Genomic DNA, 23573 nt, shown 5'->3' with positions numbered 1-23573 from the left:
CGAATGGCACGTGTGACAGTCTTTTCAAATAATTTTTTTTCTTTAAAATGGGTCGAAATGGATAAGGTTGAAGGTATGACGTGGCAGCAAAGGTGAGAGATTAGGATATTGGGGGAAATGGGTGGGGGAGAACAAGAAGGGCACGAGAAAGGTGGATTGATGTGATGCCATAATCTCTTCCAAAGATACACCTAATATCCTTAAAACACTAAAATAGTTATTACGAAAACTAAACTCATTTAGGTCTAACGTTATACAAGAGCATGTATATTTTAGCTAATTGAACTATATTCAAATTGATTCAACCATAAACTTATTATTAAGAGTCGGAAAATGAAAGAGGGACTACTTACAAAAAGTATATTAATATTGATTAATGTAATGTACAAAAATACAAACAATGTCCAACTATTTTTGGCTCAAGATTCGTCAGGCTTTGGCTCCAGAATTACAGGAATTTTCTCCATGTGATCACCACGTAGCACCTCCACAATCACCTGAGCAAAATTGGTTACCAATCAAACTTCCATGAAAACATGTCACAAAATTTGAATACTTCTTAAGAATTCAAGTTCATCAATGGTTTATGCTACTGGGATCATTCTCTTTGCAGTCCAGGAGTCTTTTATTTGGTTATACTACATTTTTCAGGTGAAAATCCGTTTCTAATTCTTGGAACGGTATCGTATACATGACTTTTTATACAAAGTTTAGGGACTAAATCAAAGTGGTTAAAATAATTTTTCTTGAAAATTATGAGACCAAATGGTTTTGTATTGTCACTAAAAGCCCACATGGGGATCATGAGGCAACATATCCTAAGGTAGTTGGCTTCATCACATGGGGTCTTGCTGTCTTTTTCAGAACCCAGAGTTTTGGAGAAATTTCATTAATATTCTCTCTAAGTCATTCTAGACATCTCCCTAGTTCTTTTGGATTGGAATTTGTTCATGTAGGTTGTTTGGGGACTCTTATGGTGGGCGTTTCTTTTTGGCATGCCCTTATATATATTCAAGGGGTGAATTGTGAGATCCCACGGGTTGGAGAGGAGAACAAAACAGAGTGTGGAAACCTCTCTCTAGTATATGCGTTTTAAAATTTTGAGGGGAACCCGAGAGGCAAATTCCAAAGAGGACAATATTTGCTAGCGGTGGACTTGGTTGTCACAAATGCCTTAAGCTAAGAGTTTCAACAAGCTAAAGAAAAAAAATGAAACAGGAAAGTTCAGATTACCTTCTCACCAACTTTACACTGGTCAAGAATTCTGTACAAATCGCTTCCATTAGTGACCTTCTTCCCATTCACCGACGTTATTATGTCTCCCAATATCAGTCTACCATAAGCATCCCTCTTAGTCGGTAGCAGGCCCTGCATAATGTGAAGTGATCAAATCTTCTTGAACTTAAGTAATGAGGTTGGAGGTCTTTTAAAGTTCTTGGAACTATAAAGGAACAATGAAACGCTATAGGTATTAGAATAGAAATGCAGAGAGAAAAAGAGAGGAAACTAATACAGCTTTCCCAGCAGGACCATTTGCAGGAGCATCCAAAACAAGCACTCCGCTTACGCCCAACTGTTCGACAGACTGATCGGGAGCAAACTTGATTCCTAATATCGGTCTTGTCACCTTCCCATATCGCACCAACTGATCAACAATGCCGCTCACCTACATTGACAGAATGTTGATGAATACTTCTTCAAATCAAGGGAACTTCAGCAGCTTGTAAGATATGTCATATGTGTACTAACAGTGTCAACTGGGATTGAAAATCCAACACCTGAGGATGCCCCAGATGGAGAATATATTGCTGTGTTTATTCCGATGAGGTTTCCCGAGCTATCGAGAAGCGGGCCTCCACTGTTTCCTGGATTAATGGCTGCATCTGTCTGAATTACATCTTGAATGGGCCTACCAGTAGCAGCAGAACTAATTTCTCTGCGAAGGCCACTGTCAAGAGCAAGATGAATGCTTAGTATATGATATATTAATATAGTGTATGGTCAAATCTGTGGGGTCTCATACCTTATTACCCCAGTCGTAAGAGTATGATCAAGTCCGAACTGCATCGACAATAATGTTTATATTTTAGGACATCAAGTGGGGAAATGTACAAGACAATAAAGAAGCTACCCTGATGAGACTGGCTTTAGAGCCAATGGAAAAAATGATGATCTAAACCGGAGTTCTAATGATGATCTAAACCGGAGTTCTTTTTCTAATACAAAAATTTGTATATTTTTATATGTGAAGCCCAAGACCTGGGATGCCAAAATCTTTGCTTTGAGTTGGGGTGCTCTTTTCACTAATGTAAGATCCCACGTTGGTTGGAGAGGGGAACGAAACGTTCATTATAAGGGTGTGGAAACCTCTCCCTAGCAGACGCATTTTAAAATTTTTAGAGGAAGCTCATAAGGGAAAGCTCAAAGAGGACAATACATGCTAGCGGTGGGCTTAAGCTGTTACAAATGGTATCAGGGCCAGGCACCGAGTAGTGTGCTAGTGGGGATGCTAGGCCCCAAGGGAGGTGGATTATGAGATCCCACATTGGTTGGAGAGGAGAACGAAACATTCCTTATCAGGGTGTGAAAACCTCTCCTTAACAGACACGTTTTAAAACCTTGTGGGGAAGCCCAGAAGGGAAAGTCCAAGAGGACAATATCGGCTAGCGGTGGGCTTGGACTATTACAAATGGTATCCGAGCCTGGCACCGAGTAGTGTGCCAGCGGGGACACTGGGCCCCCAAGGGGGGTGGATTGTGAGATCCAACATTGGTTGGAGAGGGGAACAAAGCATTCCTTATAATGGTGTGGAAACTTTTCCCTAGCAGACGTATTTTAAAACCTTGAGAGTAAGCCCGGAAGGGAAAGTTCAAAGAGAACAATATCTGCTAACGATGAGCTTGTTACAACTAATTTCTTAGATTACACCATTACATATACACAAGTAACAGAGGAGCGTTGTGTAATTACCAACAGTAAAAAAAATTTAGAATCTTGTTAATAGTGAACACTCTTTGCAGAAAATGCTTCATCAGTAGCCTGAACTTCTATATATTAGATGTATGAACATGACAATGGGCACCATAAACCCAATGGCTAAGGCAGTGAATAGAAAAACTCACAGGGTTTCCAATAGCAAACACTTTCTGACCAACAAGCAAATCTGCTGAGATACCAACAGGTATAGGTCTTAGTTTGTCTTTTGGTGCATCGATACGCAAGACAGCAACATCCTTGTCTTGGTCGAATCCAACAACTTTGGCATCGAAAGTAGTTTGGTCAGCTAGAGTGACTCTGTACAAAACTAAAACCAGTTTAAATGTGAATAATGAGGTGCCACACTAAGTCTCAAGTCTAAATTCAAATACAAAACTTTAACTCATTACAAATAATAAAAGAACTTGATGCTATTCTTTTCATGTTCCTGAGGCAAAAAGAGCTATATAATATACATTTCAAAGACATTACTCACAATACATAACCACGAAAACAAAATCAAATAGCCAAACAATACGACACAGTTATGCCGAATGTGGCTGCACATGTGAGATCCCACATTGGTTGGAGAGAGGAAACCTCTCCCTGATGGACGCGTTTTAAAACCTTGAGGAAAAGCCCGGAAGAGAATGCCCAAAGAGGACAATATTTGCTAGCGAAGGGCTTGGGCTGTTACAAATGGTGTCAAAGCTAGACACCAGGTGGTGTGCCAGAGAGGACATTGGGCCCCAAGGGGGGTGGATCGTGAGATCCCACATCGGTTGGAGAAAGGGTGGAAACCTCTCCCTAGTGAACGCGTATTAAAACCTTGAGGGAAAGCTCGGAAGGGAAAGCCCAAAGAGAACAATATCTGCTAGCGGTGGACTTGTGCTATTACAAATGGTATCAGAGCCAGACACTGGGTGGTGTGTCAGCGAGGACGCTGGGCCCCAAGAGGGGTGGATTGTGAGATCCTACATCGGTTGGAGAGGTGAAACTTCTATCTGGTGGACGCATTTTAAAACCTTGAGGAAAAGCTTGGAAGGGGAAGCCCAAAGAGGACAATATTTCTTAGCGAAGGGTTTGGGTTGTTACAAATGGTATCAAAGCTAGACACTAGGTGGTGTGCCAGCGAGGATGTTGGGCCCCCAAGGAGGGTGGATCATGAGATCCCACATTGGTTGGAGAGAGAAACGAAACATTCCTTATAAGGGTGTGGAAACCTCTCCCTAGTGAACGCATTTTAAAACCTCGAGGGAAAGCCCAAATAGGACAATATTTGCCAGTGATGGACTTGTGCTGTTACAAATGATATTAGAGTCAGACACTGGGTGGTGTGCCTGCGAGGACGTTGGGCCCCCAAGGGGATGGATAGTGAGATCCCACATCAGTTGGAGAGGTGAAGGAAGCATTCATTATAAGAGTGTGGAAACCTTTCCCTAGTGGACGCGTTTTAAAACCTTGAGAAGAAGCTCGGGAGAGAAAGCCCAAAAATGACAATATCTACTAGTGGTGGGCTTGGCTGGGCTGTTACAACACCTTTCTTAAAAATATTAAGGCTAAAAGCATTTTCTGAGGACCATTTGCAACATATTGGTTCTACAATTAAATATTTTGGTGATGCTTCATATCCTATTAATACCGCAGCCTTAAATGGATAAAGCCCCCAAGGTAATGAACACACAAATGAATACCATGGAAGTTATACATAAAGTCACTAAAGAGTGTTCATGACTAACCTGAGATCAGAAGCACCACGAATTACATGGTAATTGGTGACAATATTTCCATCTTTATCCCACACAAATCCAGAACCCGATCCTTGTGGTACCTCCAACACGTCTAGTGTAAAAGCATCCTGCCTAAACCCACATCAAAATCACATTTCAAATTGACCATCGCACCAAAATTAGACCTCCAAGAAACGACCCAAGTTATAATCAGAACTCAAATCCAAAAGGAGAATTACCTTGCAGCAAGATTTGTGATATAAACTACAGAAGGAGTGTTCTCCTGAAAGAGACGAACTGTTGCGAGCTCATCCGTCTGCAATTTTCTAGGAGTGGTGACAACAAAAGCAGCCGCCGGATCAACATCTGTAACAAAGAGAGAAAAGGACAAGAACACCGAAGTGGTGAAAATTAGCAGCGACTCGCAAATTGAAGCAAAGGGGTTCGAGGGATTGGTGAGTTTTGTGTCAGTTGTAGCTGAAATTTGATTGCGCTTCTTGGTGTGGCCGAGAAGAGAGAAGATGGGGTATCTAAAATGGCAGCTGGGGTTCGAGAAATTGTGAAAAGGGATGGATTTAGAGAGAAAGAAGGAAGTGGGTCTTCCGTTTGGAGGCCGAGAAAGTGGGGAGAAATGGAAGAAAGTGGAAGCGAGGGAAAATGCAGCAGCCATCACTTTTCTGCTTGGACAGTTGATGCAAATTGGATCGCTCAACTCAGTTCAGCCTGCTTTATGATAATATTAAAATTATAATAAATTTGGCGTCCCAAATTCTTTTGTCCACCGTGTACTACCTGCAATTTTTTGGTCACGTATGTACTGCATTTGTTTATTCCTTCCATATGTTTATATATTTATGATCATATTTAAGACTATAATTTTGAATTTTGTGTTTATAGAACATGAAACTTTTGATTAGATGTTAAAAAATCAAAATTTCTATTACTTATTTTGATAAAATTGATCAATAATTCATAGCCCATTTCTATTACTTATTCTCTTCCCCTTTTCCTTGAGTGCGAGCTATGTGAGGGAGATTGGTAAGGACGGGGTGATGGTTCATTAGGGGCGGCTTGCTAATTCATTAGGGGTGTCTAGGTTATAAATAAGGAGTGCTAGCGACATTAGAAGATGCATATCATTTTAGCTCCCTTGTGATGTTTATCGAGATCTAATGTAATAGCTCTTATAACGTCCATTTTAACTTTTGAGTCACTTTTCAGTAAGCTCTTTGGTTAACGGATATCTCATGCCTGCGAGAGGATCTTTCGTCTTCCCTTTTCACCTTCTAACAGGAGATGTTCTTATCTTACAAAATTTCAAATTTCAAAACTAGTTCCACGTATCTTAATCCTGAATTTAATATATGTAGTGTCGCTCTAGAAAGTTTGTCTTTAAAACTAATGTGCAGTTCATCCAAGGTAGATACCAGTTTACATGGGATGGTTGCATACAAAAATGTTGGCAACAAAATGAAGGTAGCAGATAGATAGTTATATTCCAACCACGTAGCTAACATTTCTCCGTGTATAATTCTGCCGCACAAACTCTCTTAATAGGAACACTATGTTCTAGTTTGGCAATATCAACTCTAAAACTCTAAAACAATATTAGATTGAAAGAACATTAGAAACTTACACACAAAAACAGCCCAGAAAAGTGCTTAAATAATAGTGGGCTTAACTTCAAACTCAACTAGGTTGAAATCAAAGAAATTGGGCACTTCCTAAGTTTTACTGTAGAGAGCTTCTATAACAGCCTAAATCTACTGCTAATAGTATTGTCCGTTTTGGTCGATTACGTATCGTCGTCAGCTTCATGTTTAAAACGCGTTAAATACCAAACGATGTGTCAGCAAGGACATGAGCACCCAAGGAGAGTGGATTATAAGATCTCATATCGGTTGGAGAAAGAAACAAATCATTTTTTACGAGGGTGTGGAAGCCTCTCCCTAACATATGCGTTTTCAAACCGTAAATCTAACAACGATACATAAAAGGCCAAAGTAGATTTAGATTATTACGAGTATATAGCTGTGAAGACCATTAAAATGTCTGGACTTAAGCAGATGCTATCTCTACTGAACTCCTTTGCTCATTGTGGAAGTGGCCCTCAATTATATTCAAACCATTCCTCAAATGCTAAGTTAATTTGAGTCACTTTCCCTAAAAAGATGGCATTTTTACTGCATTTCTTTATTTATATTATAACAAGACTTGGAATGCTAGTGGCCTCCAAATTCCCTTTTCATCATTGTGGCTCACAAGCCTCCATGTCACCCACCATAATATTTCCCCCTTTTTGCTTTGCCCACTTATGTTGACTCTTCCCATCCTCTTTTACTCTTTTCTTTTTCTCTTCCTAAATCAAAATGAAATTAATTACCAAATAAAATATATTCATAAATTTTGCATCATCGGGTCGACACCCGAAAGAAAAATAAATATTATACCTAGAATTGTTAAAGAGTATGAATAGTTTTGAGTCGAGATATAATAGTTATTAGGCGACAATTATATGATATGGTCAGATCAAGGCACCTACAACCAACCATAAGAGGAGAAAAAAAGTGAGCTTTTGTTGATTCTGAGGGTGGATTCACTTGATGAGTAAAAAAAGGTAAAAAGGAAGACGACAAGGAGCACATATGGCTATTACAATAGGGAATTGTGATGGCTGCATATAAGAATGGGATGGCGCCAACTTCATGGGCGTGGCGCACCAGGAAAACAGTGGGCAACCTTTCTGCGCCTCTGCTTCTTTGCCATTCCGTTTCAACTCCATTTCCCCATTCACTTCTTCCCTATTAATTCCTGCAATTTCTCTTCCTTGTAGTTAATCCGAATCTCTCTCTCTGTTCTTATTTTTCTCCTCGTATTTGTTCTTGTTCTTGCGTTCCTTACGTCCCCTTGTCTGCATAATCAGCAATAACAAAACCCAGATTGAGATTTAGTCCTTGGTTCGGCTGCTCTGTTTTAAGTCTCTGAAACCCAGAGAAGACCCTTCATTTTAGCTGTTTGATTCAACGTCTTCTTGCGGTTTTCGCAGGTATTTCTCACCATTTCATTTATGTTGTTCGATATTTCACTCTGTTTTATCTTTCAGAAGGGAAATCCAGTTTTCCATGTCAACCAGATTCATATCTGTTTTACCCCCGTTTGAACGGTGGATGTTGATTTTTTGCCCTTTAGAATCTTTTTTCCTTTTTGTTAGTTTTATCAATTTTGAGGGATTGAGATCATGATTACTTGAACTGGGTCAGTTTTCATATGAATTTCAAAGTAGAACGTGAATTGGCTTGTGGGAATTTCTAAGGGATAAAGAAAGCTCTTGAATGAATGGAAGAAGGCAGTGCATGCAATGAAGAAGAGTAGCTAAGCCGTTTTTACATCTCTTTAGACACTTTGGATACTTGGAAGTGATTTATGCTAACAATTGTTTCCTGCTTTATGTTCTTGTTTCTTTATGAACCATGCCTGTTGTCTCTGAGAATCGAATAAGATTTCGAAACGAAATGTCTCATAGGAAGCACTGACATGTGATTTCTCTTACTCTTGTTGGCTGAAGGGCTGCGATGGCGATTTGTATACCTGTTGGAAGCTGCAAACTGTTCTGCAGGGCGGTAGACTTGAAGTGGCAAGGTTGTAGAAAAGCCCAATGGGATGCTAGTATAGCTTTCAAAAGATGCTTGCAGGATGAGTTCTCACGGTACGGAACATAGATACTGAACATAGACGAATATAATGATCAAAACAAACTGTGGTTTACTGCATTCCTGCCTGGATCACTTCTATCATTTTGTCAATATCATGTTTGTTGATGGGTTCCAACTGAACAGTACCTAGGTATCTCATATTTATAGAGTTGATATCAGAAATTATCGTCCTAATATGACGGGATGGGGGAGTGGATTCTCTTTATATCCACTGAACTTTGACATTACACTGAAGAGCTTTGCATAAGACAGTTTTTTCTTGTTTGATACTTTTGTTCCTATCTTGCATCGATTTATGTTCGACGAATTGATGCATACTTTTTACCTGTTTAACACCATGGACTTCATGTTACTTATTGTTTGACACGATTATTCAGGTTGCATAGGTTAAGTAAGTTCTCACATTTACAAAGCAGCAAGACTTCCCAACCTACAATTAATGAGAAATGGAGAACTCCGACTACAGTCGCTTCAGCGTGCTTGAATGACGGTTCAACGAAATATTTTGATTTTGTTATTATTGGTAGCGGAGTTGCTGGCCTTCGTTATGCTCTTGAAGTTGCGAAACACGGGTCTGTAGCTGTGATTACCAAGGCTGAGCCTCATGAGAGCAACACAAATTATGCTCAAGGTGGTGTTAGTGCTGTTCTTTGTCCTTCAGACTCTGTTGAAAGTCATGTGCAGGACACCATTGTAGCCGGAGCTCATCTGTGCGACGAGGAGACAGTTAGAGTATGTTTTCCAGCTTATCATAAGTTTCAATACCATTTTTCTTTCTTTCTTTCTTTCTTTCTATTGAAGTTGCCTATTTTCTTTAGGTTGTATGTACAGAAGGACCTGACAGAATCAGAGAGTTGATTGCTATGGGCGCATCGTTCGACCATGGGGAAGATGGTAACTTGCATCTAGCAAGGGAAGGGGGACACTCTCATCGTCGGATTGTTCATGCTGCAGATATGACTGGAAGGGAAATCGAGCGGGCTCTTTTGGAGGCAGTTGTTAGGGATCCTAACATTTTTGTGTTTCAGCACCATTTTGCAATTGACTTGCTAACTTTCGAGGTTTGCTTTCGTCTGTTGTTTCTTCTGATTTTAGCGATTGTATCGAAAAAAACGTGGGAAATTTAGACATCAGAGTAATATCAAAGTACAAATCAAATGCTTTAGAATGCAGTAACATGAAATGATGTTGCTAATGTTGCAGGATGGTTCTGACATTGTATGTGTTGGCGTTGATACTTTGAACGCCGAGACACTGGAGGTGATGTCTCAATTCATCCCAAAACATATCAAATTATCAGGACGCAATTCTGAGTCTTAGTCAATTCATGTATTCTGCTTTTTAACGTCGTTTTTCTCGTGTACTTCCAGGTAACACGGTTTATTTCAAAGGTGACTTTACTTGCCTCAGGTGGAGCTGGACATATGTATCCATCAACAACGAATCCCCCGGTACTTTTCGTTTCCCGATCTACAACCTTCTAAATGAAACTAATTATACTAATGTTGGTTGGTATTTGCTTAAAGGTTGCCACAGGAGATGGAATTGCCATGTCTCATCGAGCTCAAGCTGTAATTTCCAACATGGAGTGAGTAACCATCTCAGTTATTGTGATTTATTTTATGCATCATGATTGTTGCTGAATTTGGTTGATAAGCGTTGCTCGGTTTCCCAAGTATACGAATCGTTGTAAGTACAATTATCATTTTCCATAGGGAATGAATGCTACACATTGCCAAATTCTACTCCTACAATTAAAAGACACAATAAACAATTATATTAGAGACACCAGGGTGGGATACCGGGTGGTGTGTCAGTGAAGACGCTGGGCCCCGAAGAGGGGGTGGATGGTGAGATTCCACATCAGTTGAAGAGGGGAACAAAACATTCTTTATAAAGGAGTGAAAACCTCTCTCTAGTAGACACGTTTTAAAAATCTTGAGGGGAAGCTCGAAAAGAAAAGCCGAAAGAGGACAATATCTGCTAGCAGTGGGCTTGAGGCGTTGCAATTAGACAATAAAATACCCAAATAAACAATTGAAAGACACATCATCTTACCTTCCAAGTATCGCTTTGAGGATGCAGGAGTAGCTTCGTTCTTGTGTTGTTGGTTAATTTGTAGTTTTGCTTCATTTTCTCCGGTCGATTTGGGGAATGATTAAGGATGATTGGAGTCATGGTTCTAATTAAATTTGCTATCTAATGCAGATTTGTGCAGTTCCACCCAACTGCCTTAGCTGATGAGGGCCTTCCAGTCAGACCAGACAAGCCGAGAGAAAACGCTTTTCTTATTACTGAAGCCGTTAGGGGTGATGGCGGTATCCTGTACAATTTAAGTATGGAAAGATTCATGCCGTTGTATGATGAGAGAGCCGAGCTCGCCCCCAGAGATGTCGTGGCTAGAAGCATAGACGACCAGCTGAAAAAGCGAAATGAGAAGTATGTGCTACTAGATATTAGTCACAAACCCAGGGAAAGTATTCTCTCTCATTTCCCCAACATTGCTGCTGAGTGCCTCAAGTATGGTTTGGACATTACATGCCAGCCAATCCCAGTAGTTCCTGCTGCCCATTACATCTGTGGAGGAGTTCGTGCAGGGCTTCAGGGAGAGACTAATGTGCAGGGTCTATATGTGGCCGGTGAGGTTGCTTGCACGGGTTTACACGGAGCTAACCGTCTAGCTAGCAACTCATTGCTCGAAGCTCTAGTTTTTGCACGAAGGGCAGTTGAGCCCTCTGTTGTTCATATGAAGAGCTCAAGTTTTGATTCCAGTGCCTTGAATAGGTGGGCTAGACCATTTGTTCCCATGTCCCTTGGAAACCATTTCATGAGCAGAATCATATCAATGACAAATGACGTAAGGAAACAATTACAACTAATCATGTGGAAGTATGTCGGAATTGTTCGGTCAACCACCAGGCTCGAGACTGCTGAGCTGAAGATCAGTGAACTAGAAGCAACATGGGAGGAGTACTTGTTTCATCAAGGATGGGAGCCAACAATGGTGGCTCTGCAGGTTTGTGAAATGAGGAACCTGTTTTGCTGCGCAAAGCTAGTTGTTAGCAGCGCCCTCGCTCGGCAAGAGAGCCGTGGGCTTCATTATACAATCGATTTTCCTCATCTCGAGGAGAGCAAGAGGCTTCCGACCATTATACTTCCTTGTTCACCCACCAAAAGTACTTGGAGCTCAAGACAGCTTCACTGGCAACCTGTGTCGTAGTAGTAAATACTGTCTGCTATGGCAAACATGGTACTGCCTAAATCATTATATTCATTGACAGAGTTATCATTCTTTTGTGTAGCCTCATTTGCCTATGGTTACATATCTTATGTGCAACTTGCAGCTTTTATTGCATACAAGGTTTTACTGAAAGGTTCTCCTGCCTAGTAGTTTCTATGTTTCTAAACATCAAATTATTTAGTATCTATGATTTTGAGATTGTTGAATTGTTTGCAAGAGCTTTGAAGATTTTCTCCCTATCTTTGATTTTTTTTTATTGTGAGAAGGTGAATGACTCACGTAACTGTCCAAGTCTACTGCTACAGATATTGTTCTTCTTGAGCTTTCCTTCAAGGTTTTTAAAACGCGTCTAGTTTCCTCTCATATCGGTTGGAGAGGTGAACGAAGCATTACTTATAAGGGTGTGGAAACCTCTCCCTACCAAATGTATTTTAAAACATTGAGAGAAGGCTCGGAAGGGAAAGTCCAGAGATGACAATATCTGCTAATGGTGAACTTGAGCTATTATAAGTGGTATCAGAGCCAGACACCGGGTGGTGTGCCAGTGAGGATGCTGAGCCTCAAAGGAGGGTGGACACCAGGCGGTGTGCTAGCGAGGACGCTGGGCCCCGGAAGGAGTGAATTGTGAGATCCCACATCGATCAGAGAGAGGAACGAATGCCAGCAAGGATGTTGGGCTCGAATAGGGTGAATTGTGAGATTTCACATTAGTTGTAGAAGAGAGCAAAGTATTGGGGTGTGAAAACCTCTCACTAGCAGACACGTTTTAAAAATCTCTTGAACGGAAGGAAAGAGAAAGCTCAAATAGGACATTATTGGCTAGTGATGGATTTAGGTTGTTACGACTCATTGGGTTTGGGAAATTTCTTGGCCATGGACAAATCCCTGTCATGTGATTAACATGTTCAGAAAAATACAAAGATCTGTTGTACTATCTCAATGATGCTCAATTTTCAATTTTCTTCTCCCTTGTCCACGCTTGTGGCCCCCTATGTCGTACCCTTCTCCAAGTTCAATCCATCTAAAATCCACTGTCCGCTTATTTCGTCTCAGTGCGCCGCTACTTCCCATTATCCCAAGTTGCCTATCAAACCATTCAAAGTCTGAGAGGCATTGCTCTTGCTTAGCGTGGTGGAAAATTATGGACCCACTTAAGCTCCGTCGTGTGTTGGTGTTTCTGTTTCTGGGTTTAGTGGGACGAACGGTGGCGTTGGCTGGCGGCAGCGGCTCCGGTTGTGGGTTTCCGGCTGTGTACAACTTCGGCGACTCAAACTCGGACACTGGAGGAATATCGGCTGCATTCAATGTGATTCAGTCACCTAATGGCGTAACCTTCTTTGGACATCCTTCTGGGAGGGCCTGTGATGGCCGTCTCATTATAGACTTCATTGGTAACTTACCAAATTTGTTCATATCTCTCTGTTTGTGAAGGTTATGCACAAATTACTTACACTGTAAATCTTAGCTCAATAAGAACCACAATTCAACTGGAATCCACCTATTCTTGAACTCAAAATCATAGTTGAATAACTCCATTTTGAGCTCTTATGATTTGTGTGATTCTTCTGCAGCTGAGAAGCTGAAACTTCCATTTCTGAGTGCATATCTGGACTCAGTAGGAACAAGCTTTAGGCATGGAGCTAATTTTGCAACAGGAGGTTCGTCGATTCGTCCCGGTGGTTACAGCCCTTTTCATCTCGGCCTCCAAGTATCACAGTTCATCCAATTCAAATCCCGCTCGATCTATCTATACAACCGACTCCGCTCCAACAGTCGGTTTCTCAATAATTATTCTTTGCACATTACACTTCTCAGAATAGAACAGAGCTTCCTCTCTTTGTTGTATGAATTTTCTAACACAAATGTTGGCTACTTGTTGACAGACAGGACATCTCTACCAATGAAAAGTATAGCGAGGCCCCAGGAGTTTCCGAAGGCACTATATACGTTCGATATCGCACAGAACGATCTCTCCTATGGTTTCCAACACTCATCAGAAGAACAAGTTAAAGCTTCAATTCCAGATATACTAAACACATTCTCTGAAGCTGTGGAAGTAGGCAATCTAAATCACTCACTCAACAATGCACATAAAAACTGTAATGACCCGACTTTCCGCACACACATCGGTTGGAGAGGGGAACGAAACATTCCTTATATAAGGGTGTGAAAACCTCTCCCTAACATACGCATTTTAAAACCTCGAGTAAAAAGCCAAAGAGGACAATATCTACTAGCGGTGGGCTTGGGCTTGGGCTTGGGCTTGGGCTTGGGCTGTTACAAATGCATGTTTGCATGTATTTTAAATTATACATTTTTTTGTTGTTAAGTGATGACTCTGACCGATGCAGTGTGCTGAAAATCAGGTCGTTACAAAAACACTTTGAGAAACTTTAATGAAAGCTCTGATGTTCTTTTTGGTGTATGTTTCAGCAACTGTACAAGGAAGGGGCAAGATATTTCTGGGTGCATAACACAGGTCCAATTGGATGTCTGCCTTTTGCTATTCTGGATAACAAGAGGCCAGGTAATATAGACAGTGTCGGGTGCGTAAAGAGTGCAAATGAAGTCGCTCGAGAACTCAACCGACAGCTTAAGAATCTGCTGCTAGAGCTAAGGAAAAAGCTTCCTCAAGCTAGAATCACACACGTAGACATGTATTCAGCCAAATATCTGCTCATAAGCGACGCAAAAGCACAAGGTTGTCACCTTTTTTTCTCGATGTCCGTTTGAAATATCGATCCGAAGTTAACTTTAGTATTGGAATTGGTGGCAGGTTTTGTTAATCCAGTGAAGTTTTGCTGTGGGAGCTTTCAGGGCTTTAATATTAACTGTGGGAAGAAGGAAGTTGTGAATGGAACAGTTTATGAGAATAATCCTTGCAAAGATCTATCAAGGCATGTTAGTTGGGATGGCATACACTACTCTGAGGCTGCAAACTTGTGGATTGCTACCCACATTTTGAATGGTTCATTTTCAGACCCACCATTGTCGATTGATAAAGCTTGTCAAGCTGCTCATAATGTATGATAATGACAGTAAGTTTGATGAATTACTTGTTGATTCTTCTCAAGAAAATGCTTAACATTGAATCAGCAAGCTTTTAACTTATCATGTGAGCAATATAATATGTGGTTGTCAAGTGATTCTCCACTCATTTTTGCTTCCTGTTTGCTTTGGAATTCTTGTCATCTATTATCAACCACTCATTTCTTTGTACTCCATTTTTTCTTCCAAAAAATTTGAGGCCCTTAGAAGTTACAATATGCTTGTGTGCTTTTGGTCAAGAGGGTTCAATCTTTTCCATGGTGCACTTGCTAGATTCGTAGTTGCAACAGTCCAAGCCTACCGCTAGTAAATATTGCCCTCTTTAGAGTTTCCCTTCAAAGTTTTAGAATGTGTCCACTGGGGAAAAGTTTTCACACCCTTATAAGGAATGCTTCGTTCCCCTCTCCAACCAATGTGGGATCTCACAATCCACCTCCTTTAGAGCCCAACGTCCTTGTTGGCATACTGTCTGGTGTCTGCCTTTGATACCATTTGTAACAACCAATGTGGGCTCTCACAATCCACCTCCCTTAGAGCCCAACATTCTCATTGGCATACCGTCTGGTGTTTGCCTCTGATACCATTTGTAATAACCAATGTGGGATCTCACAATCCACCTCCTTTAGAGCCCAATGTCCTCGTTGGTATACCGTTTGGTGTCTGACTTTGATACCATTTGTAACAGTCTAAATCCATCGCTAGTAGATATTATCTACTTTGACCCGTTACGTATCGCCGTTAGTCTCATGGTTTTAAAACGCGTCTATTAGGAAGAGGTTTCCATACCTTTATAATGTATGCTTCGTTGTCCTCGCCATCTGATTATCCATGGAGGGTGTCAAGTTTAAGATTTCAAGCAAAGAATGATAAAGAAAACTCTATATATAATGATCTCCTTATCCTTGTGTAACAACTTTTAGCCTTATGTAACCGCTCAAATCCATCGCTAGCATATTCTTTGGGCTTCCCCTCAAAGTTTTTATAACACGTCTGTTAGAGAAAGCTTTCCACACTTTTATAAAGAATGACTCTGTTCGTTTTCTTCTCCAACCGATGTGGGATCTTACCATCCACCCCTTTGGAGAGAGAGCTTTTGAGGGATGTTAGCGGAACTCTCAAAAGCTAGATAGGGTTCCACATTATCAACCCCACTCTTCAAAGTTTTTAAAATGCATTTGTTAAGGAGAGTTTCTCACACTTTTATAAAAAATGTTTCGTTCTCCTCTCCAACCAACGTGGGATGTCTCTACATTGAATTGAAAACGCTCAGAATAACATGATTATCAACTATTCTTTCACCTTTTTTGTTTCCTGGTATCTTCAAAGAAGGATCCCTATCAAGATCCCCTGCTGATATGGTTCACATTTATTTTTCAAGCCCAAAGAATCTCCTATTTGACTGATCCCCACTCTACCTTTGAACTCTACCTTTTTCAAAGTCAAAATCCCTCCCATTTGCTAGATTCTTCCATTCATCTTTATTCATATCCGACCCGTTAAGTGAAACTAAAAGCAAACGATGGGAATGCAACCAAAACAAGATCCATGGATGAAGTCAAAAGTGAGAGCTTATACTCAAAGTAGACAATAACAAATGATATTGGTCCAAATGGGCTGCAACGTCCGTTCATGGAGTGTCCTCTTGTGTTACTTAAGATAAGCAAATAGAGTTGACTTGGGAAGATACCTGTAAGTGGCAGTGAGCCACAAAAAGAGCAACACAGAATAATGGTTCCTTCCCATTTGAATTGCAACTTTGTTCTATTCTCTTCATCAAAGACAAAACCCATTTTGTCAAAAGAATGTCTCACCATTTCTCTCCCACGTTTCTAAAAGTCAAACATGAAATCCATGTCCCAGTACTAAGTTATGTTGTTTTGATTTAATCTTAGAATTGTGTGTTTACATATTATGATTTGTTTTTTTTTTTTTTTTTTTTTGTATAGTTTAAGGATAAATTAAATTTAAATCTTTAAAGGACTTTTCATTTCTTTTACCTTTTGTTATTCTGTTTCTTACTTTTGTAGAACGAAAAAGGAAAAAGAAAACAAAATTTCTCATTTTTTTACTTTAGATAAAAAAAAAAAAAGAGTTTTTTGGACAGATAAAAGGGTAAGAATATGAATATTTGAATATTTGAATTTTTTTTTTTGACAAATAATGTTAAAGAATAGGAATAAAATGGGTTTAATTTGAATATAACTTCTTACATTCCCTTACGTCTCGTGACAGCTATTTTAACATGTTTTGTCTTTATTCACATATTTATTAAGAAAATCTATAAGAGGTACTATTATAGGATTGGTTCGTTCGTGTACCATTCATTTACTTGAATGCTCAAACTTCTTTCTAATGCTATACCTCGACAACTAGTGCCTCTAAAAAAGACGCCTATCCTAATATTTTATTGATTTATTTCTTTAGTGAAGTTATCATGTTGGTTCCATAAAGGATTTCTCATCTCATTCAATCTCACAAAAGAGTCGTCTAAAATTGGTGAGATCATGAAAGGGTTATCTCCTTTTGATGAACATGATTGAAATGAAAAATTAAGTTGAATTTGATCCATATAAATTTGAAAACCCATTGATTATTGTTCGCAATTCGGTAATAAGATTCAAACATTTGATGTATTGGTTGAGAATATATGTTTAAATGAGTTGTGGGCTATTGACACCGATGTGAATTTTGTTCTCTTCAATTCAACTAGAACCATAGGTCCCGAATCAAGATTAAGAAAACGAATTTTTTCAATTATTGACTGTCAAACCCTACTCAACCTAATACAGAGGTACTTATGGAAGAACGGTTGATCAAGTCTTTCGCAATTCTGCAAGCCCTTTTGCCTTGAATGCTCAACTAAAATGTGAAAAGTCATAACTAACCGAATCAAATCTAGAATTAGCATATTTTTTACCTTTTTTTTTTTTAATTTTCTTGTGATGGAACTCATATAGGAATAAATAATATGGAGACTTTGATCATATCCTCAGCATGTAGCCCTAGCTGAATATATACAAATATTCTGGTTCCTTTATTATGGGACCCCAACCCTTTCTGGATCACTCCAAAACAACGTTTCCTCTTAACACTTTCTAACCAGGAGAAGAATAGGGTTATATATTCACCTCAAACTCCCTTTCCCTCTGCAAAATCAAGTGGCATCGCCCTAGGGTTCGGTTCGGTTTGGTTTAGTTTGGTTTAGTACGAAGCGTATATGGACCACCCATCTGAAACACTAAGGTCTCTCTCTCTGTCTTCTCTTAATTTGTACCTATTCTTGAAAAGAATGGAGGGTTTGTTAAAGTGTGTATAATTGTTTGAAAGTGCAGGCACAAATGTGCAGCTTGCTTCAGGCAGTTCAACAAGATAGAGCACTTGGTAGAGCATATGAGACTCTCGTTTCACTCTCTTCATGAACCCACTTGCTCCCTTTGCCACAAACACTGCAGATCCTTTGAATCTCTCCGGGAACATCTCATTGGTACGCTAAAGTTTCCATTTTTAGTTTTAAAATTACTATATTTAAGCTTATAAACACTACTTTCATCAAGGGCCTCTGCCGAAGCAAGAATGCAACAATATATTCGGCACGAGAGGATGCAAAATCTGCTTAGCCATCTTTGAGAGTCCTCACACCTTGAGGCTTCACCAAGAAAGATGTCAACTTCGATCTCCAAATTTTGTAGGTGAAAAGTGTATTTCATCAACTGTAACGGCCTAAGCCCACTGCTAACAAATATTGCACTTCAAGGTTTTTAAAACGTGTATATTAGGGAGAGGTTTCCACACCCTTATAAAAGATGTTTCGTTCTCCTCTTCAACTGATGTGAAATCTTACAGTAATGTATCAAAGTCAGACACTGGACGATGTGCCAGTAAGGAGGCACCCAAAGGGGGTTGGCACAAGGCAGTGTGCCAACAAGGACATTGGGCCCCGATGAGGTAAATTGGGGGGTCCCACATCGATTGGAGAAAGAAACGAGTGTCAGTGAGGACATTGGGTCTTGAAGGGGGTAGATCGTGAGATCCCACATCGTTTGGAGATGAGAACAAAGCAACCTTTATAAAGGTGTGGAAATGGGGGCGAAAAAAAGGAAAGAGAGGGATGGGGTTTCTCTCGCTTTTGGCATAGCGGGAGGCCCGCACAACAGACTATTAGCTCAGTGGTAGAGCGTGCCCCACATAATGGCGGTGTTGTGCCTGGGCTGTGAGGGCTCTCAGCCACGTGGAAAACCTCTCCCTAGCATATGTTTTTTAAGAGAAAATTTAAAAAAAAAAAAGCACAATAAAGACAATATCTATTAGTTGTGTGTGTCGGGGTGTGTGAGTTGAAATGCGATTTATCTTCTTATTTGACATCAAAATTGCTTCCTTACAGAGTCAAATCATGGCCCGTTTTCGCAACATGGGAATTTGTGACAAATTGACGAGCGACAATGGCCGCATGAGGCGCCATGAAGCAGTGGCATTGGCTTGCAGAATGGTGGGCGGTGGCAGCGATGGGTCGTTAGATATATGCGCAAGGGTCTGCCTGATTGACGAAAAGGAAACCATCATTTTCTCTACTTATGTTAACCCAACGCTCCCCATCACAAACTATAGGTACAACACATCCCAACTTTAGAACTAAACTAACCCAAAGGGTTCATCTTTTGAATTATCATATGCAGGTTGGAGTCCACGGGCGTTGGTCCAGAATACTTGAGGGATCATGCAATGCCATTGAAGCAAGTTCAGAAGAAAATTCAAGACATCCTGTGCAATGGTGAGCCGATGTGGAAGATTCGACCTGGGGTCGGAGGAAAAGCAAGGATTCTTGTGGGTCATGGCTTGGGAGATCACCTCAAAACCTTGCAAATTGAGTATCCACCATTCATGATAAGGTAAATACTTTGAGTTCTTTCCATATATCAAACTTTAGCTTCAGTTCTTTTTATATGAATTTTTCACAGGGACACTGCCAACTATCCACCATTGATGAAAACAAGCAAGCTCACCAATTCTCTCCACTATCTAACACAAGCATATCTTGGGCAAGTTCTACATAACTCTACCTACCTCATAATTCATCCTTCATCTTCTTTTGTTTTTTCAAGAAATCTCACCATTCAGGTTAAAAAGTTCAAAAAAATTATATAGAAAAAGAACTTTTTTATGATTGTGTTTGATAAATTTCAAATTAGGGCAATGGGGAAGAACAAAATACCTTTTATAATAGCGTGGAAACCTCTCGCTAACAAAAGCGTTTTAAAAACCTTAAAAAGAAATCCGAAAGGAAAATCTCATAATATCTACTAGCAATAGGCTTGGGGCGTTACAAATGGTATCAGAGCCAGTTAGGAGGTTGAACCCCGAAGGAGGTGGACACGAAGCGGTATGCCAGCAAAGACGCTGGACCTTGAAGGGGGTGGATTGTGAGATCCCACATCAGTTGGGGAAGAGAACGAAACACCCCCTTCAAGACGGTGTGGAAACCTCTCCCTAGCAAACCCGTTTTAAAAACCTTGAGGGGAAGCCCGAAAGGAAAAACTGTTCAAAGAGGATAATATCCACTAGTGGTAGGCTTAAGTCGTTACCTGCAAATTAGAACAAAGTTTCATTCTTATCTTGTCTTTAGCTGCTGCCTTTGTATTTTCATCTTTGATATATAAAGAGGATATTCTAACACAAACAGTTTGTATATATTACGATGAAAATGGATAACGAGTCGGGTGTCGTTTGTTTATGCAGATACGATATTCAAAACGGGAACAAAGATCCTTACGAAGATTGTGTAGCGACCATGAGGTTGTACATGAGAATGAGAGCTCAAGTTCATAAGATAGAGGAGTATCCATTGGCTTCTGACCCACAAAACAAGAATAATTTTGCAATTTGGAAGCAATTTGAGCTTGAAAGGATGAGCCCAGAACAGATGTTGGAAATCTCAAGATCTGATTACTATTGTTGGTGCTTGGACTCCAAGCTTAATTAGACCTTAATTAAACATTAAAGTTCATAAATCATATGATAAGTTTGTAATAAATATGGAGAAGAATGTGTGTATGCATTGCAGATTTAAATAAAACTCTCAAAATTATGGTCAAAAGCTATTTCGTTCCAGCTCTAAAACAGCAAACATCACAACAATGTACATTAAGCAAGATGAACAAGAAACATGGTGTGCAGATTTTACACAACTTATTTTCCCAAACACAACAAGGATTCTTCTCCGGTGCATTATGACAGAAAACTGATAAGAAACTTGCTTCTAAGGGATGGGATAAACCATAACTTTCCCAGTAGCTCGGGAGGTTTCGAGATAGGCGAATGCATCGAGAGTGTCGGAGAACGGGAATGGAGATTTGGGGTCGATGATCGGCTTCACCTTTCCATTTTCCAGGTAAGGTTTCAGTTTCTCCAACATGGCAGCATCTGAAGTGAGAAGGAAGAAAGCATCTGGAAATTCTGCAACTGGTGCAGCAATGCTTACGATATTCCCGCCTTCTTTGATCGCCTTCACGGCTTTATCGGGCTGGCCTGCAGTTTGAAAATCAAGACATGGATCACTTGTAGACATTTTCTCATAGACTAACAATCAGGTGGAGAAGTGTAACTATTAGATGAGTATGTTACCGACTGCATCGTAGACTACATCGAATTTCTCGGGAAGGTCTTCGAAGTTTTCCTTTGTGTAATCAATAGGCTGATCAGCTCCCAAGCAACTCAAGAATTCCTGTTTTGATGTGCTTGCAGTAGCAACCACTCTCGACGCACCAAACACATGCTTTGCGAGCTGTCTCATACAGAAACACCAAGATCCCATTAGCCAGCAATGAAGAAGAACAAAGCTCCGACTCCGCCAATGAATGTAGCAGCACAGATATCATTTACCTGTATAACATAAGCTCCAACTCCGCCAGCCCCTCCCAAAACAAGGATCGATTTTCCAGCAGAGAACCCAACCCGTTCGAGACCTTCATAGGCAGTTTCCATGGCAAGGGGAAGGCTGGCAGCCTCTAAGAAACTCAGATTCTTAGGCTTCAGAGCCAAAACTTTCTCTTCTGTAGCAGTATATTCTGCCAAAGTGCCAACGTTCTTTGGCTTATCTAGTGCTTTGTGATTTATATCTCCATATACTTCGTCTCCTACCTTGAACTTTTTCACCTCACTTCCCACTTTCACCACCACACCAGCAACATCATAGCCAGGTACTGACTGTAAGAACAAATCAATTACAGGAACAAGAACACACATAATATGTTAGTTCCCAAACTTCCCCACAATCTCATTAATTAGAGAAACCAAAATCATCTCAATAAGCCACCCTGATTTTGCATCCATTCAATTGTTAATCCACATTTTCTTTTGTTGTTCAACAAAATGATATGATATTGTCTACTTTGATCCGAATCCGTATGGTTTGACTTTGAGATTCAGTCTAGAATCTCAAAAGATGTTATGATTCCAGATATACCAAGACATTCTCATTAATGCAGAGGATTCTATGTTTGCAACAGGGTGTTAGATGAATTTCTTCAGGATCATATGAGAAACGGCAGAAAGAACTACACAATATGTACTGATGAAAAAGACCTTAACCCAACCCAGATCAGATGGTTTGGTGCATGCAAAATCAAGAACAGACCCAGAAAAGCTCAGATCAAAATAAAACAGCCCATGTAAAATTAAAAGAAAAAGAGTGGGAGAGAGAATGATAGCTGACCGGAGGGGAGTAGTTAGAAGCTTTCAAAATTCCATGGATTCTCTTGTAATCAATGGGGTTGAGAGACGCAGCAACGACCTTGACGAGGACCTGGTGTTGGTTGATTTGAGGAACAGGGAAATTGGAATCGAGTTTAAGAACATCGGCAGTGTTGCCGAAATCATGGTAGACCCAAGCCTTCATGTGGGTGGGAACAGAAGGAACAGCCATGGATGGGTTGGAGAGGGAAGAAGAAAACCCAAATGAAGGCGAGATGGAAATTTCTGAAGCGGAAAGGGGTCTAGTATTTATTGTCGGCGGAGGCTTCAGGAGTTGATGAACAATTGTGCAGGTTTCGGGTTTGGATCATCGGATTAATCCCATATTAATCTTAGGTCTTTGAATTCGATTATCGATTTGGACCCAATTGAATAATCTTCAGTTCCATGATTAATATTGTGGGTGGAAAGGAAACAGATTGAAAAGTATATTCATATCTTTATGGAATATGATTTAATTATCAAATGATCTTCGTCAATATATATATTAAATATAAATGCGCGTGTCAGCCTAGTCGCAGGTCTTAACTGGGGAAATCCATCTATTATTTATGATAATATATTTTTTTTCTTTTTTTCAAAAATAAACTTCCGTGAATATTTTTATTTTAAAATAAATCCGTCACTAAACACTTTTTTAATTATTCTATTTTCAATATGGCTATGATTCGGATAGATATCATATGAATTTCATATATCTCTCGTTTCGAGTGTATAATAAATAAATTTAAAAATATTTATTACTTTATAATTAGGATTCACATGGAAGATATCTTAAAATATTTAATATTTTATAAAATAATACTTTTATAAGTAAATTTTGGTGTTTGTTATTCGTATTCTTCGAACACAGTAACAATCCATTTTTTTTTTTTTTAATTTACAAAAGCTAAGATTTATTTAACATTTTTGTAAGCTAATTTTATTTATTTAATAAATTTCTTTCGAGTCTCTACATATTTAATATTTTTAAGTTAATAAATTATTAAATATGGAAGTAACTTGTCTAATTGTAATGGTGTCTAATAAAGTTTTAACTTTTTAATTTCATATATGATAGATCTATGAATTAAAAAGAAAATATCAAAAATTCATGCAGAAAAGTTAAAATCTATTAAA

The 23573-nt window shown here is 39.6% G+C and overlaps 5 protein-coding genes across 5 annotated transcripts; 3 read left to right on the top strand and 2 right to left on the bottom strand.

Annotated features, from left to right (window-relative positions):
- Nucleotides 1–349: 349 nt before the first annotated feature.
- LOC111487418 (protease Do-like 1, chloroplastic) lies at nucleotides 350–5430 on the bottom strand. Its single transcript, XM_023134815.1, has 8 exons — nucleotides 4946–5430; nucleotides 4716–4838; nucleotides 3123–3294; nucleotides 2024–2061; nucleotides 1750–1948; nucleotides 1514–1666; nucleotides 1234–1368; nucleotides 350–497 (listed from the first exon to the last, which is right to left on the bottom strand). The coding sequence occupies exons 1-8, from the start codon at nucleotides 5374–5376 to the stop codon at nucleotides 420–422; spliced, it is 1329 nt and encodes a 442-aa protein (XP_022990583.1). The 5' UTR covers nucleotides 5377–5430; the 3' UTR covers nucleotides 350–419.
- Nucleotides 5431–7374: 1944 nt separating this feature from the next.
- LOC111487414 (L-aspartate oxidase, chloroplastic-like) lies at nucleotides 7375–11866 on the top strand. Its single transcript, XM_023134809.1, has 8 exons — nucleotides 7375–7752; nucleotides 8272–8412; nucleotides 8797–9151; nucleotides 9238–9480; nucleotides 9623–9679; nucleotides 9790–9870; nucleotides 9946–10007; nucleotides 10628–11866. The coding sequence occupies exons 2-8, from the start codon at nucleotides 8279–8281 to the stop codon at nucleotides 11637–11639; spliced, it is 1944 nt and encodes a 647-aa protein (XP_022990577.1). The 5' UTR covers nucleotides 7375–7752; nucleotides 8272–8278; the 3' UTR covers nucleotides 11640–11866.
- Nucleotides 11867–12528: 662 nt separating this feature from the next.
- Nucleotides 12529–14802, top strand: LOC111487419 (GDSL esterase/lipase At3g27950-like). The gene is made up of 5 exons (XM_023134816.1): nucleotides 12529–13051; nucleotides 13232–13432; nucleotides 13544–13716; nucleotides 14094–14361; nucleotides 14437–14802. Exons 1-5 carry the CDS (start codon nucleotides 12652–12654, stop codon nucleotides 14688–14690), a joined length of 1296 nt encoding a protein of 431 aa, XP_022990584.1. The 5' UTR covers nucleotides 12529–12651; the 3' UTR covers nucleotides 14691–14802.
- A 3076-nt stretch (nucleotides 14803–17878) lies between these two features.
- On the top strand, nucleotides 17879–20840 carry LOC111487420 (RNA exonuclease 4-like). Its single transcript, XM_023134818.1, has 7 exons — nucleotides 17879–17951; nucleotides 18041–18192; nucleotides 18263–18393; nucleotides 19090–19313; nucleotides 19382–19594; nucleotides 19664–19744; nucleotides 20442–20840. Exons 1-7 carry the CDS (start codon nucleotides 17926–17928, stop codon nucleotides 20683–20685), a joined length of 1071 nt encoding a protein of 356 aa, XP_022990586.1. The 5' UTR covers nucleotides 17879–17925; the 3' UTR covers nucleotides 20686–20840.
- On the bottom strand, nucleotides 20737–22832 carry LOC111487421 (2-methylene-furan-3-one reductase-like). Its single transcript, XM_023134819.1, has 4 exons — nucleotides 22417–22832; nucleotides 21585–21908; nucleotides 21327–21486; nucleotides 20737–21230 (listed from the first exon to the last, which is right to left on the bottom strand). The coding sequence occupies exons 1-4, from the start codon at nucleotides 22624–22626 to the stop codon at nucleotides 20962–20964; spliced, it is 963 nt and encodes a 320-aa protein (XP_022990587.1). The 5' UTR covers nucleotides 22627–22832; the 3' UTR covers nucleotides 20737–20961.
- Nucleotides 22833–23573: the final 741 nt, after the last annotated feature.

The sequence above is a fragment of the Cucurbita maxima genome, unplaced genomic scaffold (assembly GCF_002738345.1).
Source record: "Cucurbita maxima cultivar Rimu unplaced genomic scaffold, Cmax_1.0 Cma_Scf00012, whole genome shotgun sequence".
In the NCBI taxonomy this organism is placed as follows: Eukaryota; Viridiplantae; Streptophyta; class Magnoliopsida; order Cucurbitales; family Cucurbitaceae; genus Cucurbita; species Cucurbita maxima.
The sequence above is the reverse complement of the archived record's forward strand: the minus strand, read 5'-3'. Positions and strand labels throughout refer to the sequence as shown.

Coding starts and splice junctions, on each gene's coding strand:
- LOC111487421 (XM_023134819.1), bottom strand. CDS start 22,626: ATGGCTGTTCCTTCTGTTCCCACCCACATGAAGGCTTGGGTCTACCAT. Junction 21,487..21,584: donor TTGGAGCTTATGTTATACAG/GTAAATGATATC, acceptor TGTATGAGACAG/CTCGCAAAGCATGTGTTTGG. Junction 21,231..21,326: donor TGTAGTCTACGATGCAGTCG/GTAACATACTCA, acceptor TTCAAACTGCAG/GCCAGCCCGATAAAGCCGTG.
- LOC111487414 (XM_023134809.1), top strand. CDS start 8,279: ATGGCGATTTGTATACCTGTTGGAAGCTGCAAACTGTTCTGCAGGGCG. Junction 9,871..9,945: donor CATCAACAACGAATCCCCCG/GTACTTTTCGTT, acceptor ATTTGCTTAAAG/GTTGCCACAGGAGATGGAAT. Junction 10,008..10,627: donor GCTGTAATTTCCAACATGGA/GTGAGTAACCAT, acceptor TATCTAATGCAG/ATTTGTGCAGTTCCACCCAA.
- LOC111487419 (XM_023134816.1), top strand. CDS start 12,652: ATGTCGTACCCTTCTCCAAGTTCAATCCATCTAAAATCCACTGTCCGC. Junction 13,433..13,543: donor CAACCGACTCCGCTCCAACA/GTCGGTTTCTCA, acceptor ACTTGTTGACAG/ACAGGACATCTCTACCAATG. Junction 14,362..14,436: donor AAGCGACGCAAAAGCACAAG/GTTGTCACCTTT, acceptor AATTGGTGGCAG/GTTTTGTTAATCCAGTGAAG.
- LOC111487418 (XM_023134815.1), bottom strand. CDS start 5,376: ATGGCTGCTGCATTTTCCCTCGCTTCCACTTTCTTCCATTTCTCCCCA. Junction 3,295..4,715: donor CGTGGTGCTTCTGATCTCAG/GTTAGTCATGAA, acceptor AGTTTTGTACAG/AGTCACTCTAGCTGACCAAA. Junction 2,062..3,122: donor TGTTTGCTATTGGAAACCCT/GTGAGTTTTTCT, acceptor TTGTCGATGCAG/TTCGGACTTGATCATACTCT.
- LOC111487420 (XM_023134818.1), top strand. CDS start 17,926: ATGGACCACCCATCTGAAACACTAAG. Junction 18,193..18,262: donor TCTCCGGGAACATCTCATTG/GTACGCTAAAGT, acceptor ACTTTCATCAAG/GGCCTCTGCCGAAGCAAGAA. Junction 19,745..20,441: donor CTAACACAAGCATATCTTGG/GCAAGTTCTACA, acceptor TTGTTTATGCAG/ATACGATATTCAAAACGGGA.